Source organism: Penicillium vulpinum (assembly GCF_028829585.1).
Source record: "Penicillium vulpinum strain IBT 29486 chromosome Unknown utg000001l_segment0_segment0, whole genome shotgun sequence".
Taxonomy (NCBI): Eukaryota; Fungi; Ascomycota; class Eurotiomycetes; order Eurotiales; family Aspergillaceae; genus Penicillium; species Penicillium vulpinum.
In genome coordinates this window covers 2253985-2277526 of record NW_026643241.1, presented here as the reverse complement: position 1 = coordinate 2277526, position 23542 = coordinate 2253985, and the positions used below count along the sequence as shown (strand labels likewise).

At 47.2% G+C, this 23542-nt stretch overlaps 7 protein-coding genes across 7 annotated transcripts; 2 read left to right on the top strand and 5 right to left on the bottom strand.

The window, feature by feature from the left end:
- Positions 1-1186: 1186 nt before the first annotated feature.
- On the bottom strand, positions 1187-3665 carry N7479_000843 (putative phosphoinositide-specific phospholipase C; the record flags this gene model as incomplete). The annotated part of the gene is given in 5 exon segments (XM_057248541.1): positions 1187-1352; positions 1757-2357; positions 2413-2946; positions 2961-3162; positions 3261-3665. The coding sequence occupies 5 exon segments, from the start codon at positions 3663-3665 to the stop codon at positions 1187-1189; spliced, it is 1908 nt and encodes a 635-aa protein (XP_057112973.1).
- Positions 3666-4196: 531 nt separating this feature from the next.
- On the top strand, positions 4197-5052 carry N7479_000842 (uncharacterized protein; the record flags this gene model as incomplete). Its single annotated transcript, XM_057248540.1, has 2 exons — positions 4197-4245; positions 4298-5052. The coding sequence occupies 2 exons, from the start codon at positions 4197-4199 to the stop codon at positions 5050-5052; spliced, it is 804 nt and encodes a 267-aa protein (XP_057112972.1).
- A 265-nt stretch (positions 5053-5317) lies between these two features.
- N7479_000841 (mitochondrial 54S ribosomal protein mL54) lies at positions 5318-6105 on the bottom strand (the record flags this gene model as incomplete). The annotated part of the gene is made up of 2 exons (XM_057248539.1): positions 5318-5568; positions 5625-6105. 2 exons carry the CDS (start codon positions 6103-6105, stop codon positions 5318-5320), a joined length of 732 nt encoding a protein of 243 aa, XP_057112971.1.
- Positions 6106-6839: 734 nt separating this feature from the next.
- On the bottom strand, positions 6840-8150 carry N7479_000840 (NAD-dependent epimerase/dehydratase family protein; the record flags this gene model as incomplete). Its single annotated transcript, XM_057248538.1, has 1 exon — positions 6840-8150. The coding sequence occupies one exon, from the start codon at positions 8148-8150 to the stop codon at positions 6840-6842; it is 1311 nt and encodes a 436-aa protein (XP_057112970.1).
- A 791-nt stretch (positions 8151-8941) lies between these two features.
- Positions 8942-10290, top strand: N7479_000839 (spherulation-specific family 4 protein; the record flags this gene model as incomplete). Its single annotated transcript, XM_057248537.1, has 3 exons — positions 8942-9165; positions 9347-9704; positions 9970-10290. The coding sequence occupies 3 exons, from the start codon at positions 8942-8944 to the stop codon at positions 10288-10290; spliced, it is 903 nt and encodes a 300-aa protein (XP_057112969.1).
- A 4474-nt stretch (positions 10291-14764) lies between these two features.
- N7479_000838 (endo alpha-1,4 polygalactosaminidase) lies at positions 14765-15745 on the bottom strand (the record flags this gene model as incomplete). Its single annotated transcript, XM_057248536.1, has 1 exon — positions 14765-15745. The coding sequence occupies one exon, from the start codon at positions 15743-15745 to the stop codon at positions 14765-14767; it is 981 nt and encodes a 326-aa protein (XP_057112968.1).
- Positions 15746-18900: 3155 nt separating this feature from the next.
- Positions 18901-21799, bottom strand: agd3 (putative extracellular serine-rich protein; the record flags this gene model as incomplete). The annotated part of the gene is made up of 2 exons (XM_057248535.1): positions 18901-19167; positions 19229-21799. 2 exons carry the CDS (start codon positions 21797-21799, stop codon positions 18901-18903), a joined length of 2838 nt encoding a protein of 945 aa, XP_057112967.1.
- Between the last annotated feature and the right edge of the window lie 1743 nt (positions 21800-23542).

The following is a 23542-nucleotide window of genomic DNA, read 5'->3' as shown; positions in this document are numbered from 1 at the left end:
TGATGTTAGGCCTTCCAAGGTGATCTCGTGGTGGGTTCAGGCTCTACCTCCTCTCGGCCTCCCCGATCTTCCTCTTCATGATATGATCCCCACGATTGTAGTTATGGCTCGCAGCATGCGAGATTTTTCTGTTCACCTACGTACCATCTGTATGTAGGCTGAAGTGTGTCGAACTCCCAAGGTTGGACTACTACCCCACGTTTTTACACATGACTTACGAACAATCCTCTTTGTTCAACACCGTTGCGCCCGTTGTGGCCAGTTTGATCTGTCACCGCTACTTTTTTCTCTCTCTTCAAGGTCTCAGAATATGTCAGTTGATGGCAATACGAAGTACCCTAGGTTAGTACTCACACATCTGACCTAGCAAAGTCAAAGCGAGGGCTATTCAGATATCACCTAAGACACAGAATGCGATGTGCATATCTGGAAACTAACATATTGGACTCTCTTCCATTATACTTCTACGCGGCATCGGTACAATGCATATCATGCGACTAATAATAATTCTCTCTAAAGTAATACATGGCACCAGCACGTCACTACATACGGCACGGAGGAGGGACCTACATACATATGCACCTACTTCAGATTCTCATGGAGCCGCCTAGCTAAAACAAGGCCCACTCTAAGCTCGGTCCCTTTGCCTTTCTTCTGACACCCTCAACGAGAAATTGCAAGGGCATGGACTAGCGGGTTGTTTATAGTGACTGCTTTTCGCCTACGAAACCATTGCGGCCAGGACTTTGCATAATGCAGCCCCAAAGAGTCGAAAAACCCAAATGTCGAAGTACCGTTATTTCCGTACAATGCCCTCGAATCAGATATGCATGCTGACTTACACGATTGTATCTCACAATCACGATCGCTAATCTGTAGCCGGTCGCTTTTGGCTACGTAGAAATGAGTTTGTGATACACATGCTGAAGGACTCGTCACATTTGCCAGATATCGGGGTGCTTTCCTGCAACCTTTTTGTTCCTGGTGCTCCTAATATGGAAGTAGGCTGTACGACATGCTGCCCAAACCCTGCCCAAAGACGAACAGCGGCCCTAGCTCTGTGTCTCTTTGACTGGCATTTTTCTGGTAAAATATCACAATTTGTCACATGCCCTATGTTATAGTCATACTACTAACGATTTGAAAGACCAATTCACACAGTTCGGTGACAGCATCTTCGGGCTAGTTAAGTAAACTGCTTCACAATATTAACCAGCAAGATACCTCCGGTCTGTTCGCCAGCGCAGTCATGGAGATGGACCAGGCGGTAGCCCTCCCGCAGCCGATCAAGTCGGATGCAAGCCCACGCAGCCAAGGGATCCCGACCGATCTCATCGTCCTTGATCTTGAACCTAAGAAAAAAGAAAGCAGGATCGAGTCAGTGGCTTGTTCGTACAGAGTGCATAGTACTTGCATCTTCGAAGGCAAAACGCATTATAGGGTAGTGTGCATGATAGTGGAGGTGATTCCGAGAAAAGCCACAGCCCAGACGATGCATCGTGTTACCAAGGCGCAAAGCCCGGAAGAAGCAAATATTAAGCCCAATCGTCATGTTCATGTGATGCGGGCAACTGCATACGTTCTTTAACGGGTATCACAATGCAAGGTCTATGCCTGCATACTCGAAAACCAGTTCATGCGATGGGAGGTAGAAGCGCAGCAAGGGGAAATATTGCAGAGCAAGGGCGAGGGCAAATCACGAGATAAATTACTCGATTCATCGATGTAAGTAAGGAAGGGAATCGAGAATACTGACCGTAGGAAGCTCAACTCCTCAATTATCCCCGTCACGGTCGGGAACTGCAACTTCTGGCGGTGGAAATCCGGGTTCCGACCCGAAGAACTCTTCGTGCACCGCTTGTAGCTACTCTTTTCGGTGTCGGAGCTGGCATCGTCCTTATCCGGGGAGACATCACCTTCCGGTTCTTCGACATGCAGCTGGCAGTTCACATACGGTTTGAACCCCTTCTCGCTGTGGTCACCGGGCGGTAGAGAGAGATCTTGCGCGGCGAATATCTCGATTGAGAGCGTTAAGCTGCGGCGCTCGATAACAGCTGTCGGAGAATGACTGCTTCGGTAGCCGGAGGGCTTCAGTCGCCAACCGTGGGTTCCGGCAAACATTCCGTGGTTGAGCATCATGCCTTTATCTAGGTTCTGCCAGTTCAATGCTACTAGTTGAGCGCCACGTCGCCAGTAGAATGTTGGATCAAAGTTCGACGAGGTGACTCGGAATGCGTACGGGTAGATACGCATCAGAGCCTTTCGGTTGTGCTCGAACAAAGCATCCCGATAATCGATATGAGCTTCTCGCGCTGCTTTCTCGGAGAGCGAGAACACATGGTGAGGAGTTTTGGCCTCTGTTGATCACATTAGCATCGCCTCTATGATCATATCTAAAATGACAACGCATACCTGGTTGGTCAAAATGTTTGAAATGGTATGCGCGAGTATAAACAGCCATGTTGGCTAGAGCTTCGAGAATCTTTGATGGCTTTGTTGACTGTTGGCCCGAGGATGTATCATCAGATTTCTGCGGTGTCAGAGCTTCTCCTTCAGTTTTCTCGTCCTCGCCGGTTCGTGGAACACATTTGCTCTTAATCAAGATCTTTCTTTTCAACTCAGCTAGCGAGGGGAGCTTCCCGTCATCCGGAGGAGCTTCCACGAGCAATCCTTTCCACGTCTCCAACATGATATCAACCATCGTCTGTTGCTGCTCAAGAGACGCGTGCACCTCGAGACTAATGACCAGTGGAAGATCACTGGCAACAAATGCACTTTCACGGATTGCGTGGCAGATTTCACGAAATGTAGTTCCTTTGGTAAGGGTATGACCATGCAGAACACGAGGTTCAACCGGAACAGGCATGTGGCTCGTCGCAGTCTCTTCATCCACTGGTCGCTGGGGCGACTTGACGGATTTGCGACGAAGAACGCCGTTGAGTTTAGCTTCCAATTTGGACGCGACTGATTCTTTTTTTCTTTCGTGGGCTTTTCCTCTCCACTCTTCCCAGTCTTCGTCTTGTCTTTCAACTTCCCCCCAATACTTCTCCCTTCTTCCGTTTCCGAATCACTGCTGCTTGTCTCGCTGTCGCTTGAGTTTGGGGTGTCCAATTCCCCATCCCAGACATCAATCTCGACGGATCTGCAGCCGCGGAGAAGGACCTGTTGGAGGATAAGTAAATCTTCAATCTAGGGTCCTAGCAGGTCATAACGTCCATGCTGCATAACTGGTAGGACTATTTTGCAAAGCATCAACTCACAGATGTATATGCACTAGCAGCAGCGTCGCTGTACAGTTGATTCCCCGTCAAATAAGTGTTGTGGCTCGACGATATAAAGTAGTCTGAGATAGGCGCTGAAAGATCCAAGGCCTCTTCAGGTCCCATCGCACACGAGTTCGCGTCCTTCATGTAGGTACGAAAGGCATCCAGAGAAGCCAAAACGTCGGCGACTGGCTCGGAGGAATTTGCAACGATAGTGTCATGTTGCATTTCCTCGAGAAAATACCTTGTGGTTGGGGCATATGTATCAACAGACTTGTGAATTCTCTGGATATGATCATCTAAGGATGGGTGGAATTTGTCCACGGTATATGTCGATGTATTGGGTGGCTCGTGGAATGCTAGTTGTTTAGCACGATCCACGAGAGCTTCGACTTTCTCCATTTTGCACTGATCTATTGTTAGTAGGCTATTTCTGGTAGTGAGGATGGCGTATAGGAGATCCAACCTTATTGATGTTGGGTGATAACTGGAGGGGTAGGTTTATTGACAAAGGATGCCCCGCTTGTTTCAGGGGCTATGTCAAGTATCTGTTTTCTGGATTTATATCGAATAATAGATCATAGCATGGATGTAGAGATGACAATAATATGCAATGTGAGAAGAAAATCCTAATGTGACCCGTGCGTCCAACTCCCCACTGCCAACGTGGCGCCTCTGTGCATATATCATGGTGGGTATATGAGGTGTAACTTTCGACTATTAGCGAAAATCGTGAAACCTCACAGCCTCAAGCTTGATCAGCAATCTTTTATATTCTTCCCTGTCGGAGACTTCTAAGGCACTAAAATTCCAGCTGATAAATCAGAGCCCCGCTCCCGTTTGTTTATAAAGGAGAACTACATCAGGAGATCAACAATTTAGTTATTTCAACTTCGACCTTAACACAGATATACAAACTACATATATTGCACAATGACTGAGTCCAAGATTCATTTCTTCGATATCCTATCAGAGATACCTGGTATGGATCAGACCCTTAGATGACTCCAGGGCAAAGGAACTAACTCAACCAGGCACTGCGAAGTCATGGTCTCCCAATACTCTCCGGACCAGAATGATCCTTAACTTCAAGGGCATCCCCTACACCCAAAGCTGGGTATCGTACCCTGATATTGCACCTTTACTCAAGGCTCATGGCATCCCACCGGGCAAGTCATCGTCAACGATACCTTACACGCTACCGGCAATCAGCCACAAGGGGTCAATAACGAGCAACCCAGAAGGCGTGCTCATGGACTCTGAGCCGATCGCCATGTACCTCGACAAGCTGTACCCGTCGCCCCCGCTCTTTCCTTCCGGCGACGCAAGCTACTCGCTGATGGTTGCCGTGCAGAAGCTATTGAGCCTGCTCTCACCGAGTACGAGGGCGCTGATTATTCCCAACGTTCCATATAAACTAGATGAGCGTGGACGGGAGTACTTTATCCGGACTCGCTCTGCGGCTTTCGGGAAGCCACTTTCCGAGGTCAGGCCGACAGATGAGGCAGAGTTGCTTGCGTTGTGGCAGCTTGTCGAGAAGGAGTCGGAGACGCTGATTAAGATGCTAAAGGGTAGGGATGGGAAGAAGGGGCCATTTTTTGAGGGTGAGAAGGCTGGCTATGCGGATATGATTCTCGCTGGGGTTCTGGCTTGGTTCCAGCGCTTTGACCCGGATACCTTTGAGAAGATCCTTGCTCTCGGGAATGGGGAATTCAAATCGCTGTATGAGGCTTGTTTGCCCTGGCTTGAAGGGCAGGGGGAGGAACGGGAGTGGCCGATTCCCCAGTAAATCATATACCTCGACTTTCTCAGCGATAGAGGTGGGGTGTTTGGGATATTTTGCGGCGAGCTTAGATCTGAGACAAGTATCATTTGATATATAGCACAATCGAAAAAACAAATCAATGTAATAATACATCCGGGGCGCCCCGAAGGGCCCGGTCTATCCAATATTCAATGCAATATCGAGGCGTTTCTAGGCGCCTGCGACACAACCCCAACAAGAAAAGTACAATCGCTTTCATGTGTTCCACTCGAATTGACATGGAACAAGTTTACAGGCCGCGTAGGAAGTTGGACTCCTTGATGGCCTTTCGTCTAGCATCGCGTGCACTCTTGATGATCTCCGAGCGCTGCTCAAAGCCGCTGGTAGCATCGGCCATGACATCCGTTGAAGGTGCGTCGCGGTTGTAGGGTGCGGGGGTGATATCGTGAGCGTGGTGGTGAGCGGGGATCGTAGCAGCAAGAGGACCATTACGAGCGGCCAGCTTCTTCTCGTAACGCTTTCGTTGCTTCTTGTTCAAGGCTGTACATGGTAAGCATTTTATGAATGGGGAATAAAAAGTCCGCGGGGTATCTTACTGCTTGGGTCAACACCGCCCTGCTTAGACTTTGCATCCTTCTTGGCATCTCCCAAGAGGTTCCATAGCCAATCTGGGTACTCGGAATCCTCCTTGGCGAAGACATCAGGCTTGTTCTTGAAGTAGTTGAGTCCGTTCAGTTTGGTTCCGGCCGGGCAGCTGCTCGGTGGGCGCACGGCAGTGGGTTTTGTGGGAGCTCCAGGGTTAACATCGGTGTGGACACCTTCGGGGGTGCTCAAAGGCTGAGAAACACCGGGAGTAGCGGAGGAGATGGCGGACGGGGTTGTGAGGTCGCCGACTGTGGGTTGACGGGGGGAGGGCGGGGAAGGAGTAGCAGCCACGGAAGGGTTGTTATCACTGCTGTATGAGCGGAATTGACTGCGAACCAGAGGCAGCTGGCGCGCGCATGCTGAAGCCGTCCGGATCACTGGCTGCTGGTTGAATCGGGACAGCATCGTCGTGCGGCAGCTTTTGCAGATCATTATGACGGGATAAATTAGAGAAAGACGGAGAAGAGACTAGGACGATATCAAGATGTTCGACGGAAGGTCCTGGACGACAAGGAATCCCAATTGCGTTGAAGATGCAATTAGACACGCGCAGACGGAGCTGTCGCAGAAAACTGCGGCCATATTTGATGCCAAGACGGAGATCAGTCACGTGATATGCCAACAAATATGGTCAGTGGGGTATGACAACTTCATTTCCTGTGGCATTGATGGCTCTGGACTATTCGTACAATAAACACTTCGAATACGAATATCCTAAACATACTACCATTACTCTCAAAAACTTATTGTCCAAATGTTGGTATCCAAACCAGTCATGGACGGTTTATCACGTGATATGATACATATTTGCACCATATCCAGCCAACAAACATCCATGGATTAGTTCTCGATTACTAGTGTTCATTGAGAGTACTTGCTGCAAATTCTCAGGATAAAATGGGACTTTTTGTCCATTCAATATAACGAGAAATCGACGTATATAAATGACTCGTACACACAAGGGGTAAAATGTCACAAGGGACCGAGAATGCTCGCGAGTGATGCGATTCTAATCAACATGCTAAGTAAAACAGAAAATCGACAATCATTATACTGAAACATATGCCTCCAAAGGGCCATTGTTCCGGTGGACAGGTATATTAGGAACAGGTAAGAAAAGCAAAACAAAACATAGCTCTCATATCAGACCAACAATGAGGACCGGGCTATGAAGACAGACCACTGACATCCAAGAAGTTGCAGATGTCCTGGCATGCATCCTTCAGGCTCTTTTCTGTCTTCCATTGAAGCTCCTCCGTTGACCGGTCGACGACTGCAACGCAGGCTCCAACATCACCTTCACGACGTGGCGCAGCACGTCGAGGAATGGGCTTCTCAATAACAGACTCCATAGTGGTGACCACATCCATCACGGAATTTCCCTTTCCAGTTCCGAGGTTGAATGTACGGAAGTTCTCTACCAGCTTGCCCTCGTTGGCCGAACTGAGCGCGGCGATATGCCCACGAGCCAGATCGCTAACGTGGATGAAGTCGCGGACGGCAGTGCCATCCTCGGTTTCCCAATCTGTCCCAAACATCGAAAGTTCGGAATATTGGCCGGTCATGACTTTGACAACGACGGGAAGCAGGTTTGTTGGAGCCTGTCTTGGGTCTTCGCCCAAAAGACCGGAAGAATCACAGCCAACGGGGTTGAAATAGCGGAGTGCAACAATGGTCCATTCGGGGTCTGATACGGCCAAGTCGGCCAGGATGGTTTCACACATCCATTTGGTGCGTCCGTATGGGTTAGTGATGCCAGTGCATCCTGGTTGCATGGATTGTTGTGAGCCTGCGTGATCTGTGTACACCTCTTCCTTGTGAACACAGAGTTCCTCCTTCAATGGAAGACCCGAGGTTGCGAGGGTTCCATATACAGTGGCAGACGACGAGAAGATAAAGGTCTTGATGCCAAAGTCTCCAAGTGTTGTGGCAAAGTCGATAAGGCCGCTGACATTGTTGGAGTAATACTTCAGTGGCTTCCGAATGCTCTCCTCGACGGCTTTATAAGCTGCGAAGTGGATGACTCCAGCGATTCTCGACTTGGGGGTTCCCCACCGGGATGGAAGCTGGTACTCCTCAAGCAGCGGCTGAAGAGCTTTGGTATCACGATAATCGTATGCATGCAATCTCATAGATGGCATCTTGGTGCCATTCTCCTCGTGATGCTTTCTGGCCAAGCGGCCGATACGGTTGAAGACATCCTCGAATGCATTGCTGAGATTGTCGATCACAATAACGTTATAGTTTGCCTTGAGCAACTCAAGCGTGGTGTGACTTCCAATGAAGCCGAGGCCACCGGTGACAAGAATATGGCTTTGTGAAGGGAGTCTGCGCAACAGGTCATTGAGATTGTCGAATGGGTCTCCATCCTCTGTCCTGGGTGTGTCCAGAGAGATGGGGGATTGCACAGGACTGCTGGCATCGGACCTTTGGGGAGTGTCCGATCTCGAAGTGGAAATTGAGGTTGGCTCAGCCATGGCGAGAAGTTAATGATGAATGCCAAGTAACAGATGCTACCAGTGCAAAGAGAGAAAATGTTATATATGATATTATATGATGAAGACTGAGATATCCTGATTCTCCGGTGGGCCCTTAACCAAGGTTTTATACAATACAAGCGAGGTACCTGCGTTGCCTCACTCGGATTCTCCGTTTGAGTTCATCTATTGTGCCATCCTTCCTTGGCGAATAAGGATTCAGCACAGTCCCCCGGCAAAAATAGAAGAAACAAAAAGAACAAGCATAAGCAGAATAAAAAAAAGCACAAAGAGAGCGTAATAAGGGGGGTAGGCACAACAACCTGGGACAGAACCATCGGGCAGAATGCCCCTAGGTGGGCCAGACATGCGGCTGGGCCTTGGGATATCATTCTGTACATCAAAATGCCCTAAGTGCCCTCTCCACCTGTACGTCAGGATCTCAGCTGGGGCTAGTTGATCCAAATAATAATATATTTTTTTCTTTATCTTTATGTATATATTGTATACATATAATATATAATCATATATATTTTTCTTTTTAAATGTTTTCTTTCTATTTTTTTTGACGCCTCACCCAAGACCTTTTCTGCATATGGGGTCGAGCGCCCCCATATCCATTTTTGGTCGTAGGGACACTAAGGCTTAGGTCGTGTCAACCAGCAACTTGTTCCCATCTCGTTTTTTTTCCTAGTTGGCCACCGTTGGTTGAAAAATTCATGCCCATATGTAACCGATAGTATTCGCGAACCCACTCTCTTCATTCCAACTTCCTCCCTATAATCCCCAATATGTCCGGCCCCGAAAAACACGTGAGCAAGCGGGCATGTCTTAAGTCGAAGCGTTCTCGTTTCATCTTAGCAATTGCAGTCCTTATTGTGATTATTGTTGCTGTTGTTCCCTCAGTTGTGGTCACTACTACCCGCAAAAAAGATAACATGGGTCCGAAATCGAAGGTGTTCGTTCCACTCTATGTGTACCCTGCTCCTAAGGCTTGGGCTCCGCTGGAAAAAGTGTATGTCTAACCCTTTTCATTCCAATTTTTCCTTTCCCCAGTTTCCCGAATGCTTTCCATTCCGGCCGGTAGCCCGCCACAATAATTGTGTCGCGCCGTCCGGGCGCCAAACAATATCATCACATAGCCTTAAAAGAAAGGAAAAAAAAAAGAAAGAAAATACAGTCACTGAACGCCACAGGATATCTGCACACCCAAATGTCAACTTTACCGTCGTAATCAATCCAGGGAATGGCCCAGGGCCTGACTCCCTGCCGGATGGCAATTACACCCGTGAAATCCCCAAGCTCACTGCTTATGAAAACGTGCGTGTTTTGGGGTATGTGTATACCTCATACGGAAAGCGCGATGTTTCGGCTGTTCGCAAGGATATTCAAACATACGCCGACTGGCCGACTAATTCCTCGAACCCCAATCTGGCGGTTCGCGGAATCTTTTTCGATGAAACTCCTCAGCAATACGATCCTCAGGTCTTGACCTATCTGCAAGGGTTGACGGACTTTGTTAAGGACATTGAGGGTCTTGGTCCTGATCAATTTGTGAGTTCTGCAATTCTTCCGAGCCTGTGCTTTTACTTTACAACTATTCATTGCTCCATACCATACACCCCCTGTCTTGTATCATTTTACCTTTTTTTTTTTAATTCCCTCGGTTTACTATTCCCAAGTTCACTTGGAGAGAGAGCCACACTGGTTTTATTGACCTATATCCCTACACCCCATATTCCAATCCAGGCTGTATCACAATTTGCTCCCCTTTCTGGAGTACATAGGCGAAGCCGATTGAACTAACGAAGACTATTAGGTTGTCCATAATCCGGGCGCTGTCCCTGATTCTAGATATCTGGCAACTGCTGATTCAACTGTTGTGTTCGAGGCCGCCTATACCACTTTCCAGGAACGGCAAGGCGCTCAGCTGTTTACCAATATCGCAAATAGTGATCGTACCCAACTATGCGCCATTGTTCACTCTGTACCTGATACTGTGGAGGGCAAGGAACTTCGCGGCCTGATCAAGGATGTGCGCCAGGTTGCGGATGAAGTGTACATCACCCATCTCAGCACAGACTATTATGCCTCCTTTGGGGACAAGTGGGACGAGTTCGTTGGTCTGATGGCAGCCTAGGGGGTTGAATTTCTGTTTTCGGATGACTTGCCTTAGTATAATGTGCGCTTTTGAGGTAAATTGGGCCAAGCGATTATGTGCATATTCTTTTTTAGTATAGCTAGCATTTTTTTCACTCATTTGGTTTAATGATTCTAGGAGCTGATTTTCGAGCTACCTTCTAGTTCTTTCTAATTTTCATGTTTCACAGTATAGACTACGCTAGAATAAAAAAAATTTCCTGCTCTCTTTCGCCTCCTATCGTTTCAACTTGTAACCCGTCTTTGTTAACGAGTGAGCTACTGACGTTTTAGGTCAAGATGTGGAGAATACGTGTATTGTGGTAATTTTCATCCGAGTTTTTTTTTCTTGGGTATTTTCGCATGCCAAGAACAAAATTACCCCGATACCACTAAACCCCAAAAGCGCATCTATTCCGACCACTAACAAAGTACAATTAAGACATGTGACAAAGCAAAAGTATTGGCTTGCGGAGCATATGAATATATCTACCTACTGAGAACCGGAACCAGTGGGCTATGTAGGGTCGTAGGGCGTCCACTAGATACGAGGTATAAGCTAAACGTGGCTCAACCTGGCTTGACTTGATTTAACGTCACTGTTGATATAGAAATGCACAAACTGAACACCTTCCTTTCCTGGGTCTCGATCCCGACTAGTATTCCTTTGCAATGTCTCCGGGTTACCGGCCATCCGATCGATCTATGAGACCTAGGACTAGCGTCCTGTAGGTTCATAGCCAATGCCATCTGAATGCTCGGACGTACGCCCAAAATAACCCTGCAGGATTGGCGTTCGACTCTCTTGGCAGGGAATATGACACAGCCGCTGTTTCAATTGGCGATGGATATCATCCTTGATTCAAGATTAGGATTAGGATATATTCAACTGGAACATTTCGAAACAGAGTCTAACATTGGAAGTTATTATACGGAGTACTAAGCCAAGTGCTCAGCTAAAGTATGTTCTATGTTCCAAATCTGAGAACGCACAAAGTGATCAAAGACCGAAACAGTACAAAGTAATGTAGCACATGACATACAACATAGATGAACATATACTTCGGTTAGTATCACTTACTATTGGCGTGTGCCATTGCTATACATATGTCCAAACTCAGATTCTATGATACAACGCTGCACTGGAACGGGAAGGATGTACTCCGTACTGAGTATGCATGTAGGTAGGTTGAATGTGGTGCAACTGCGGCTGTGCCGAGTTACGAACCCGACCTCTTCCATGCCAACGGAGTCATATTCCAGGGACTAGCGGGGGCAATAAGTTGTTACACAGAGGATGACTGACAGCAGGCAATTTCAATGAACCTTTCATCCGTCCCCCGTATCTGGTTGCCGGCGCAATACGAAATGCTACAGTCGCGGGCAATATTCATGCTTCGCCCGAAGATGATTTTGTATGCATCTTCCATCCCCTCAAAAGCCAGTTCCTTCCCTGTTAATTTGCCTGCAAGATGCAGATTTGGAATACCACCTTACCCAGCTTACCCTTGTTATTGAGGTTTATGTTGTATACGTATGTTGTACTATCAGGTTGGAGTATGGAAATCCGGTTATACCCCTGGAATTGGCCGCCGGTGGCTACCGCCACCACCTCGTGGCATGGCCGGGTATTTCGGCAAGAAAGATTTTCGATATATCTCTTGGCTACGGGTTGCCTCCTGCTAGCCGCCGGGGGAACAGGACAAATACAGTAGGAACATCGCAAATCCTTTCCTGCCGTGCATCGCTGATCCGACTCCATGGGAGCTTGGGCTAAGCAAATCTGACTGGTTACGGACGTGAAACTAGTCGATCGCTAGTATACGAAGTCAATAGTGGATGCGCTAACAGCATAACTGCAAAGATCAGCGCTACGAGAATAACCGAAGGATTCCGGGATGGCTTTTTGGCTGCACGATCGGCGGATCAGCGATGAATATGTATGGGAGCACATCTAAATCCGAACAAATGGCATAATGTTCTCTACGCGCGCGTCCAGGGTTCAAGGTTTGAAGTTGGGTTCGCATGATGTTCGTCATGCAGGCTTTCAAAAAAAAGCCACAATTTCAAATGAGGAACTCGGGAGGTTCTTCATGCTCTCGGTCAAGCATGGGTCATAGAATGCCCAATCCCGGATTATCGCTTACTATGACCTCGGCATCATTACATCAAAGTCTCCGAAGCTACTCCGTACACACCCTGTCACTTCGGCTTAGGTTCCATTAGAGAAACCCTGGGTTACAATGCAGAGATTTCCAAGGTTATACTCCGTACCGAACGGAGGAACTAACTTAAACAAGTGGAGGGAACATATAGCCAACCAGTTATCGCTGTGTGGCCAGGAACGGGGGGATCTGCCCCGGGAGAGCCACTCGGGCAGTCGATCTTAGCGCCATTTTTGTTCCATGGATCCTTGCTTTTTGGGCCCAGGCACGCGAGGCGGCCAGCTACCATGGTTCGTTTATTACTTACTGGTACCTAGACGGGTATATCCCACGTGGCTATAGAAGGATTGGGCCCAAAATCAGGAAAGAAGGAAAGCAGGAAAGTAGAGGGAAAAAACAAAGAAAACAAAAAAACAAAGGTGCTATTTCAGTCAGAAGTGAGCATCGGTGATCAGAGAGACCCAAAGTCCACGTGTTCACCGGTCTTTGTATCGAGATCGGCCGTGAGACATGCAAATTTTTTTTCATGCGAAACTAGGTCAGAGTAACTCTGTACTGTTGATCTTAAGAGCCTCTAGACTCTGGACTATTCGGTCCTGTTTGACCTTCTTTTCTTTTTTGCGTAAGTTCAATATGGTAAAGATAGTATTCCGTACAGCATACCTATCTCGGTAAGTAAGTAACACACTATGTGTGAGTTCAGCCCCAGGGGGTATGCAAGGGCGATGGGTCAATTCCAATGCCCCCCGTTAGGATTTATGATAGATCAACTATGCTAGCACATTCTCAATATATGATTGGAGGAAAATAAACTTGGGGTCTGAACAATTACCTGGGTACCTGACAGATGATATGTAAAATACATTTCAATAACAGCTTTGACCTCGCGGTATGTAATTAAACCACCAAAAATACTGCAAAAATACCCCAGCAGTACCCCAAGCAACATGTGTAATGAGAAAAAAGTTACCGGATGAACCCGAAAGGAACTCCTGCGTAACCGAGCATTGGATGAACTCTCAAACCTGGCCAATCAGATCAAAACCATCACCTTTCCATATAATGCATATGCCCAGACCGCCAAGATCCAACAAAACATCCTTTTAACTGATCAGCATTGCCTTTAGGAAACTGCCCCCTCTTCTTAACCCCGCTAATTGCGCTAGAATTCTAGAATGTCTCATCGAGGTCAGGGTGCTGAGAGCATATTAGTAATTGCGTTGTTCTACCCCAAGGGTACAAAGAAGTACATGATCTATAATTATACATATCCATCGATGGTGGCAAAATACTCGATACAATGGACTAGGATCAAATTCTGTTACTTACATTGTATGTTATATTCGATTTTACATCTATTCGGACATTTCACAACTTAAGCCAAGCCGGCTACTATAAGCGAGGCCTAATACCTCGTAAAAAGCAAAAAGAAGTGAACTATGTATTGCCGGGTAAAAAAGCCTAGCCCTAAGTACGGAGTAGCCGCCCCTCAATTTCCCCGTCACATCACGACGCCAAGAACAAACCGGGCACACGGAAGAATCAGGGAATTGGACATTTCACTAGCGGCAGTAGTCACAGCCACAAGTGTCTAATAGGCTATATTCAAAAAGACGCTAGAAAGACAAGAATTTTGCGCCGACGATGGCGCTGGTTGTGGTTGCTGTGATGCACGCGTCATTTAGGCTGGCATTGCTGTCAGAGCCAGAGCCAACTTATGACAGGTGCGCTTGAATTAAGCTGCTTTGTCAAAGTGAATAAGCATCAGCTGTGCACAGCACATATCATGTCGGGGTCTGTTATAAGGGTGGCGCCTCCTCAATTGAGGCAAAAAATGGCGACCGCGGGAGTATGTGCTCACATTGGGCTTATAAATCGTCGTGGGCGAGCTGAGTTCTCACCAATGCGTTTTTTACTTTTGCTTCTTTAAGTTTGCAAGGTGTTTTTCCCCTGGTCCTGTGTCTTGTCGCCGTCTATTGAAGGCAATAGAAGCCGAATGCGTGATTTTGAGGGTGATGATGAATTAGGTAGATACGGAGGGAAGTGTTTTCTTTGTAAGGCACCTAGTGCTGACAATGACGAATATGTACCAGAAATTCTTCGATATGCATGGAGTAGTCTTCGTGCACTTGGTAAAAATTTGCCAATTTATTTCTTCTCATCTTTTGGGATCAATAAATACACAGCGCTTAAACATAATGCAAAGAGGAAATCATGGATGCTGCCGAAAATATCATGTCGTATTACTTATACATGCAATGTCAAGTCCCAATTATATATGCCAAGTTAACTCCAAGCGTGAAACCTCAATCACGGGCAGTATTCAACCCAAGTATCCAAGTCCATGTTTTTGATAACAGTTGAAAAATTGCCAGCGCCGTTGGATATACATGCGGAGTTCACTTCCGTAGTCGATACAGCCTTGTTGTTGTTGGTTGTATCGCCCTTGGGATACTCGATGTGGAAGACAGGCTTGTCCGCCTCAATGAAGGCCGCATAGGTATCGCACTCGTCGTACTCAGCACACTGCTCATTGACACACCACTGCATGTTATGAATGACAGAATCAATAATATCTCCGCTATTCTTCAATCCAATCGAGAGACCACGGCTGTGAGCCTGGCCGGCAAGCCAGTTCACGTAGTTAATAGCATCGGTCTTGGTGAGACCAAGTCCATTCGTGTTGTCGTAGCCGTCAATGTTATCAGGGTCGACACCATCGCAGCCCTTGGCTACGGCAACATCGAGACGCGCCTGCATGATTTTGCGCACGTTGGCAGACTTGAGGTTCAGCCATTTCTCGCCGGGCCATCCGTCAAGATCACTGCCCTTGTCTGCGTCCTGGAACTTGCTAGCGTCATCGCGCCAATCCTCGAAGGAACCGGCAGAGAAGTAGCAGATCACTTTGCGGCCCATGCCTTGGAGATCTGAAATGACGGCTTTGCTGTTGTCGAAAAGATCAATGTCGTAGATTGGGGCGTCCACAGAGGTAGCGATCTGGCTAGTCTCCTCCGATTTCAGTAAGATAATCTGCCACTTGGTGCCGACGGCTGGCTGCCATTTCACAGTGGTGTTTGTTGGTGTGGTTGTGTTTGTTGTTGGGGTTGTCGTGTCGGGACCGCTGCCCCCATTGCCGTTATCATTGTCATCGTCTCCGCCTTTGAGGCCAAGTCCCAGTCCGGCACCTAGACCCACACCCAGAGCAACGATGATGAAGCCAATACTTCCAATGACAAGGACCTTCTTTTTGGTCGACCAGGCCCACCAGCCTGACTTGGAATATTCACCCATTAGGGCAGATTGTGAAGTGGGAGATAAAACGATAGGAGAGGCTTAGTGGCTTGTGTGTGATATGTGAGATCAAGGGTAAAACAAAATCTCGGGATATTTTAACGAAAGAGAGTAAGTATGGGGTAGGCCAAGGGGAAAAGGGGAGAAAAAAGAGATGAAATGATCAGCAACGGGAGATAGGCGTCTTTAAGCTCAAAATAAACAGGGCCCAGAGCGCAGGTCCAGCGGGGCTGAGGGGAGATCTTCAAGGGTACGATCGGGAACCTGAATGTCACGCCCAAATGTCTGGAAAAAGCAAAGCTCAGGTTTAGATCCCGAAGAATAGACCCTGAAAACACTTGAAAGGGTAAGGCAGACGGTGATCAACAGATCTTTTTATGGAGTTTGAGGTAAGAAAATGAGGATGCCTAGAGAGGCTGGAGAGGCTTGGGAGGCTTAGGAGGCTTGAGAGGGTAAGGGAAGGCAAGACCCCACTTGGAGACTCCGGCGGCAAACGAATAAGATGGTGGGACCTGCTGATCTTTTGATTTGATTATATTGGCCGAGATCTTGATAATATCGGTATATGGAGTATGACATAGAACATATACATAATTTTGTAGAGAGAGGCATGAGAAATAGACAATTCCAAGCCACAGCAGTTTCAGGGGCCCGTTGGATATTCCAAATTGCCAAGTAAAATTTCAGTCTTGGTACATACATATGCAGTATAGCCACAGTGAGAGGGATTTCCTGATTTCCCCAAAAATAGAGGGAAAAAAGGAGAAACCTCGGTATGCCAAGTACTCTACATTGTACATGGTACTCCATATGCTGGATTAGGATTCCCAGGGTCTATAGTGAACTATTGCAACGTCTTTAAAATAGAACAAAACCTTACAATCTAAAGACTCATAAGGCTTGAGGGGAAAACACGTAGAAAAGTTTACTTTCCACTTCTGATTATTCACATTTGGAACATTGCCAATGACCTATAGGGGTAGATGCATGTGTTGGCAAGCGCCTTACTTAGCCTTAGGTGTCTAGAACATCAAAATTGGGAGCCTTTTTTTTTTCAAGTCATAAGACCCGAAGCATGGTATTGTTGTATTTTCATTTTGGTAATTATTACTATGTATGTTATATATATGTAAATACCATGGAGCCCCACAGAAAGTGGTTCTTTTGTTTTTTTGCAAAACCTGATGACCAAACGGTATTTTGCTAGCCCTAACTGCATTTGAAATGATCGGCCGGTTTAGAAATCATCCAGTGCTGACTTGTTGGGCCCTGGTCAACAACAAGGATACCCATCATCTGATGTCTTGGATTCCTCTCTGGACGCGTATGTGCAGATCAAGTTGAAATTTTAATTTCAAATACCTCAAAAGTTGCAATGGTGAGTTCAAATAACTCACTATTACTACTCCGTATCATTTGCCTATTTCTACTAGTACTACGGAGTAGTATGTTTCGAATTGAACGCTTCTATTGAACCTACAACACACTATCTCCACAGCCCTACTAGAACCTAACAGCCCACTAAAATATACACTAGAACAAAGCTAAACCCGATGGCGTGCGGATCTAGTCCTAGATAACCCAATCGCCTGATTATTCCCTTCCCTTTGGACGCCACACCCGGCAATTTCAAATCCTGTATACGAGATCCCGTCGTATTAATCTCCAGCGCTCTTCCGCCGAATTTGAAGAGCTCGAGCCTATGCCAAGATCGCGTTTAACAGCTTCCAAGTTCTTACGCTTGACCCGATGGATAAATTTTGATTCAGATGTCTTGCCCAGAATGCATACTAACACGTGTTTTTTTATTCATTTTCTTTCCATTTTAATATCTCGTAAAATCTGCCTCCCTGGTACCTGCCACTGCTGGGGATATCCCGGAGTAAGAAAAAGAAAATAAAGCAACAGTACCTGACAGCAGTCAGAGTACTCCAAACAGCGAATGCAACCCCGGCCGAAGAGGCTTACATGACATACATTCTACATGACCCTACCAGGTACAAAGTCAAGCGCATTAACCCCGAGGCCGGGTGGCTTTTAATGCCAAGGGGACTATTTCAGCGGATATCTCCGATATGGTGCCATGTTCTGGCCGTAAGTCCATTGAGCCTCCTTCTTTCTGAGTCAATTGACTTATTCGATGCACTAGCTGCATTAAGCCCCCCATCGTACTCTGTATACGTATGTACATGCTTCCCCGCTCTATGGAATAGGTCTGGAATCAGATATCGGGGCTGAGTTAGATTGCCCTAGGTACCCTGCACGTAGACTATATAGGTAGATTGATATGCATGTATCTCAGACATTGACAGCACCCTATACCACATACTTGCATTTGGGCTACACCCACCAGCTTCCGACTTCCGAGACATGATCTTTATTTTCCGAATCACTTGGCAAGCAGAATAGATTGCCCCGGATGGCAATCATCAAGTGGGCGGGATGGGTACCGTGGCGTGGTATTGAGACACAATTTAGGCTCCTAACGTCGTGCCCACGTTTCTTTTGCCACGTTTTACGATCGATTGGCTTTGAATGGCTTGGTCTCATCGGTAGAAATCAAAATTTGGGCTTCCCCTTTCGGGGTACCTGACTCGTACAAGATATACTGGAAGTATTTTCCAGCGCCTTGCGCCGGATCAGTCGGACGAATATCGTCCTCTTGGCTCGTAAAACCCTAAAAGACATTCTTGACCGTGTCACCTCGGACTTAAAGCGCGAAATTGCTGACACTCTCCCGCTCTACCAGACTACCAAATGATACCTACTGCATATTTACATTGTCCGAGGGTACTATCGAGAATACGAGGACCTCCTTTTTTTTAGGAAGGAGATTGTTCAGTACTCGGTACAGACTCAGCCCCATTATGTGTATGGTGTTGGGTACGCTGGAAGTACGAAGACCCATCAGAGAAAGAATCATTGTAAATTATTGCAGAATTAGATTTGAGCTTTCCAAGCATTAAAAAAATGTAGCACATGAAATATTCGTATCAGCAGAGAAGCCAAGGTTGTTTTTCCTTCACATATATAGAAACAATTATTGACATCCAAAAAAGATATCCACAAATTATAATGAAAGTGAGAGGTGATCAACAAGAGCCAAAAGGCTACGTCAACCTTCAAATGAAGGCAGGTCAATAATCTTTGCAGCCTCAAAGGGAAATGGGGGTGGAAAGATTGAATGTAACAGGGGAGCCAGAAAGCTTCACCCAGACGGTCAGGGGGTCAGCGCCGATCTGCTCGGTGGCGAAGCCCTGGGTGCTGGTAGGAGCAACAGGGAAGGTCACCGGGATAGGGTCAGTGCAGGTATTGCCAGTGGCAGAGACAGTGACTCCAGTGATCTTCTTGTTGCTGATGGCGTAGCTCAGAGAGTAACCACACTTGTCACGGTTGTAGCGGGCAAGGAAGGAAGCGGACATCTATAAGGAGTCAGTACATGAATGAGAGATTGTAGCGTGTTAGATGGGAATTTTATCTTACCTCCTGGTGGGTGAGTGTGATGATGGGCCATTCGGCGAGGCGGGTGAACTCCTGAACCTGAACCTCAACCCAAGCCTGCATGATGGAGTACTTCGCGGTCACACCGTTGATGGTGATAGGATCAACATCGATGTTGCGGAGGTTGGCCTGGTGGAACATGTAACCATCGTGGAAGAGACCGAAGAGATGACGCATGGTTTCACCCTTCTCGATTTCCAGGAGGTCCTGGAAGTTACCAGCACCAGCAGAGGTGGCGATCCATTCGGCGACAGTACATTCAGGGGTATCGCAGTTATAGTAAATGCGAGAGGCCCATCGAGGGTTGATCTGCATACCATCGAAGTTGTTGGCGGCAGCAGTTGTGAAGAGAGGCCACATTTTATTCTCCGTGTTCAAAAGGGCAGGACGGGTGTTATCACCAACACAGTTGGTGATTCCGTTCTCCCACCAGGCCCGAAGAGCATCGCCATTGTGCAGACCAGTGATAGCAGGAGGAATGATACCATTGGAAGTGAACTTGGTGGCCTTGTCGATACCGACAGCCTTGAGCCAAGCCTGGTTGAAGCTGATCTCCTTGTAGACATCGCTGTAGGTGGCATTATCCTGCTCCTCGTGGGTGAAGGTGTGGGAAATGTGGCCGAACTTGTTAAGGTTGCTTTCTGTGGTCCACCAGGCTAGGAGCTCATCCATGGCAGTGCAAGTAGCAGTCCAGTCGTAAGTAGTGGGAACGTCGGGCCACAGGTTAGTGCCAGTTCCGAGAGGCTTGACCCACTCGAGGGGAGTGTCGAGAGGCGAATCATATTCGATAGCAGCGCCGCAAGCATCCCAACCAGCATCCGAGGTATCGGAAGAGTTCTCGATGTTTCCGTTACCGTTGTGGCCGACTTCGACGAAGTAAGAACTGCCAGCAGGCATCTTGGCGTTGATGGCATCAGTCCAGGTGGCAATGTTGGCCAGATCCTGGGCGCGAATACGGAAGTTTTTACCAGCGGGGGAGTAAATCTCAGTCTCGAGGAACATGTCATCAATCTGGGTGTTCAGGTTAACACGGCGGTATCCAGCATGCAGACCGCGAGTGATCCAGGTGATCCATGAGTGCTGCAGGTAGTTGGAGGTAGCACTCCAGGTGGTGTCGAAACCAATGAAGAAGGCCATCTGTTGACGACCATCGAAGTCATTGATCACAGCAGCGACACTCTCGGTGGTAAAGCCTGTGGTAGGGGCGAATGCAGCAATCTGCTTAGTAGAGGTGGTGTTGCTGATAGTCGCGGGGTAGTGCCACAGACCACTAGTGCTGACACCTGCACCAGTTCTCAGGCCAGATGTGGGGAAATCACTGGTATCGGTGAACGACAGAAGTTGCTCAACTCCAGTATCACAGCATCCGCCAAGAGCAGTTGCACCAAACTTAGGACCTGGGTAAACATCATATTGGACCATACGGACACCATATTCAAGCTGGTAAGCATAAAGCTGGTTCCACTGATCGGTGGTCAGGGCACTCTGGAAGCCTTGGGCGCCATAGTCATAGCTGACTTCAGAGGCGACGACAATACCGCCGAAGTTTCCTCCAGCGGTGCCATTGAGGTCAGGAAGGGCAATACCAGCGGAGGGAACAATCAGAGTGGTAAATGGGATACCGTATCCGTTGAGACCAGAGCTGGCCACGCCTGCAGAGGCAGCATCTCTGGCAATGACCAGAATGTTAGCTGCGACAGCAGCGTTGCTGATTGCGGTGGCAGAGGCAGAGGCAGAAGCCGAGATTGAGACAGCGGTTGACGACATACTATGAGTAATCACAGAAGCACTTGAGGAGGCAGGTGCAGATGAAACAGCCGAAGACGAGACGACTGAAGAAGACGAGAAGACTGAAGAAGACGAGACGACTGAAGAAGACCCAACAGCTGACGAAGACGTAATAGCTGAAGAAGACGGGACGACTGAAGAAGACGAGACGACTGAAGAAGACCCAACAGCTGACGAAGACGAGAAAGCTGACGAAGACGTAACAGCTGACGAAGACGTAATAGCTGACGAAGACGAGACGACCGAGGACGAAACAGCCGAGGACGAGACGGCTGACGAAGAAGGCGAGCTGCTAGAAACAGCGGAGGTGGATGAGCTGACCGAAGTACTTCCGGACGAAACAACAGAGCTAGAAGCCGAGGCTGATGAGACAGACGACGACCCACTCTGGGTAGGGACACTGGAAGAACTGGATGGGACAGTGACGATTACAGATTGGGAAACAGAGCTCGACGGGATTGAGCCCGAGGAGGTGAAAGTAACGAAGGTAGATGCTCCAGTAGTGCTTGGTGCAACTGTGCTAGAGGAACCAATAGGGGTGGTCAGAGACACCGAGATAGTAGAGGAACCCAAGTGAGTAGAAGTAGCGAATGAAGTCGAGCTCACTCCAACAGAACTACTAGGAGTACTAGAAGGAGACGAGACTGGAGGACGATAGGCGATGACAGTCGGCGTGTGATCAGGCCAAACACCTGGGGCAGTGTCGCATGTTATAAAGGCATAGTAGCAGCCGACCTTTAAGGCCCAGACTGGGACGGCAACCATGACGATCTTGACCAAATTCCTTGATAGGGAAGGTCACACACACAAAATATGCAGGTCTGGCAACTAACGACTGACAGCTAGGAAAATGAAATACGTGTACGTATATTGAACGAGTGGACTTAGCTTGCGTCTGCAACCCACACAAGTGCATGATCATCTTTCTTTATAGTCGCTTGTACCTAGATAAAACCATTGTGGAGTAAGCCAAGATTTCAAAGCCTATCGCGTTGTGTGTCTACGTAGTTACTAACTTTGGAACTTAATTTCGGAAAGTAATCTGTGTTCTAATCTAATAATAATAAAAGAAAAGAACACTTTTTTATATGGGTCTCTCTTGCTCCATGTGGCGTTAATGGCTGGTTTAGGAAGCATAAGGCGAGTTCTATCTCACCGGTTCTGAGAGGTCAGACGATTTGAAAATGCGGAGGGGAGATTATGAGGATGACTATGCTGTAGGTTAATACATATATATGGCGTTCGCAGCTCTTCCTAGCTATACTATTGGCTAATCAACAATTGATATCGCAAGGGCCGGCCAGGTGAGAAGTCTCATTTCATTCTCGTGTTTGCTTCTTTTCTTTTTGGAATCAAACTGAAACAAGAAGAATAATAGAAAATCAAAATCAAAATAAAACGAGGCTAGGCAATTGAAATAGACTTAACCGAGACATGAAGAACGCCATACAAGGGTTAAAACTTCCGACAACACATAATTCCATTTTTCGGTGCCGAGCTACGCAAAGGCCCATTATCGCCCAGTGCACTGCCCTCTCCAGGTACAAATTTGGGGCTCTTAGAGCAGGTACGAGGATTCAGGGGAGACTCGGCAGGTCCAAATCTTGGCCTCTGGGGAAGCGGAAGAGAATGCATGTCTTAGGCTGGATACGAAGTACTATACATAGTAGGGGTGTGTGTACTCCGTACATGTGTACATCTGATCTTGTATATTCCCGTATACGAGGCCGTATTATCGGGTGATTCGGATACTGTATATTTTACGATTTAATTGCAAATACTTGGTAACTTTCATTTACCTGTTTGTACAGGGTAAAGTGTATTTTTCAATTCTTCCCTTGTCCCAATTCCACTTTTCTTTTCCTTGTAATTTTCATTTTCTATTCTTTTTTATTTCTTTTCTTTTTTTTTTTTTTTTCTGTTCTCCAATTTCTATTTTTATTTTCATTTTGCCAAGACCTCAAATTTTGTCCAGCGCAGAATGATATAATGTTTCTGAGTAGCCCGTGCCCAACTGCATCATTTAGGTCCCAAGTAGGCGAGATCCGAGAGAGAGACACATCCTGGGGAAAGAAAAAAAAGAAAGCACAATGGGTTGATCTGATATGTTTAGATTCGGAGGAAAAAAACAGATAGATACCCGTCGGGGTAATAATGGGCACGATATGAATCGCATGGCTTTTCCGCACATGGCAGCATATATATTGTATGTGTTTGTATAATGTGCTATGGTTCCACCGTCTCATCGGTAATGCCTGGTGCATTGGTTAGCGGCTTTAGTCTCTTACATCTAACAAAAAAAAATCGGTGCTATTTTAGCCCCATGTTCTTAAGATCTTTACTTCAGTAGACGCCCATGTACCCTTTGTCCTAAATAGTCTAAACGAGGCGAAGTTACTTAGTTTTTTTCTTCCCTGCTTTTTTTTTTTAACACCCCACCCCCCTGACAACTGAACAAGGGAAATCCTAGCAGGCAAAAATTGTCTACTTTACTTATGCGGCTTGGAG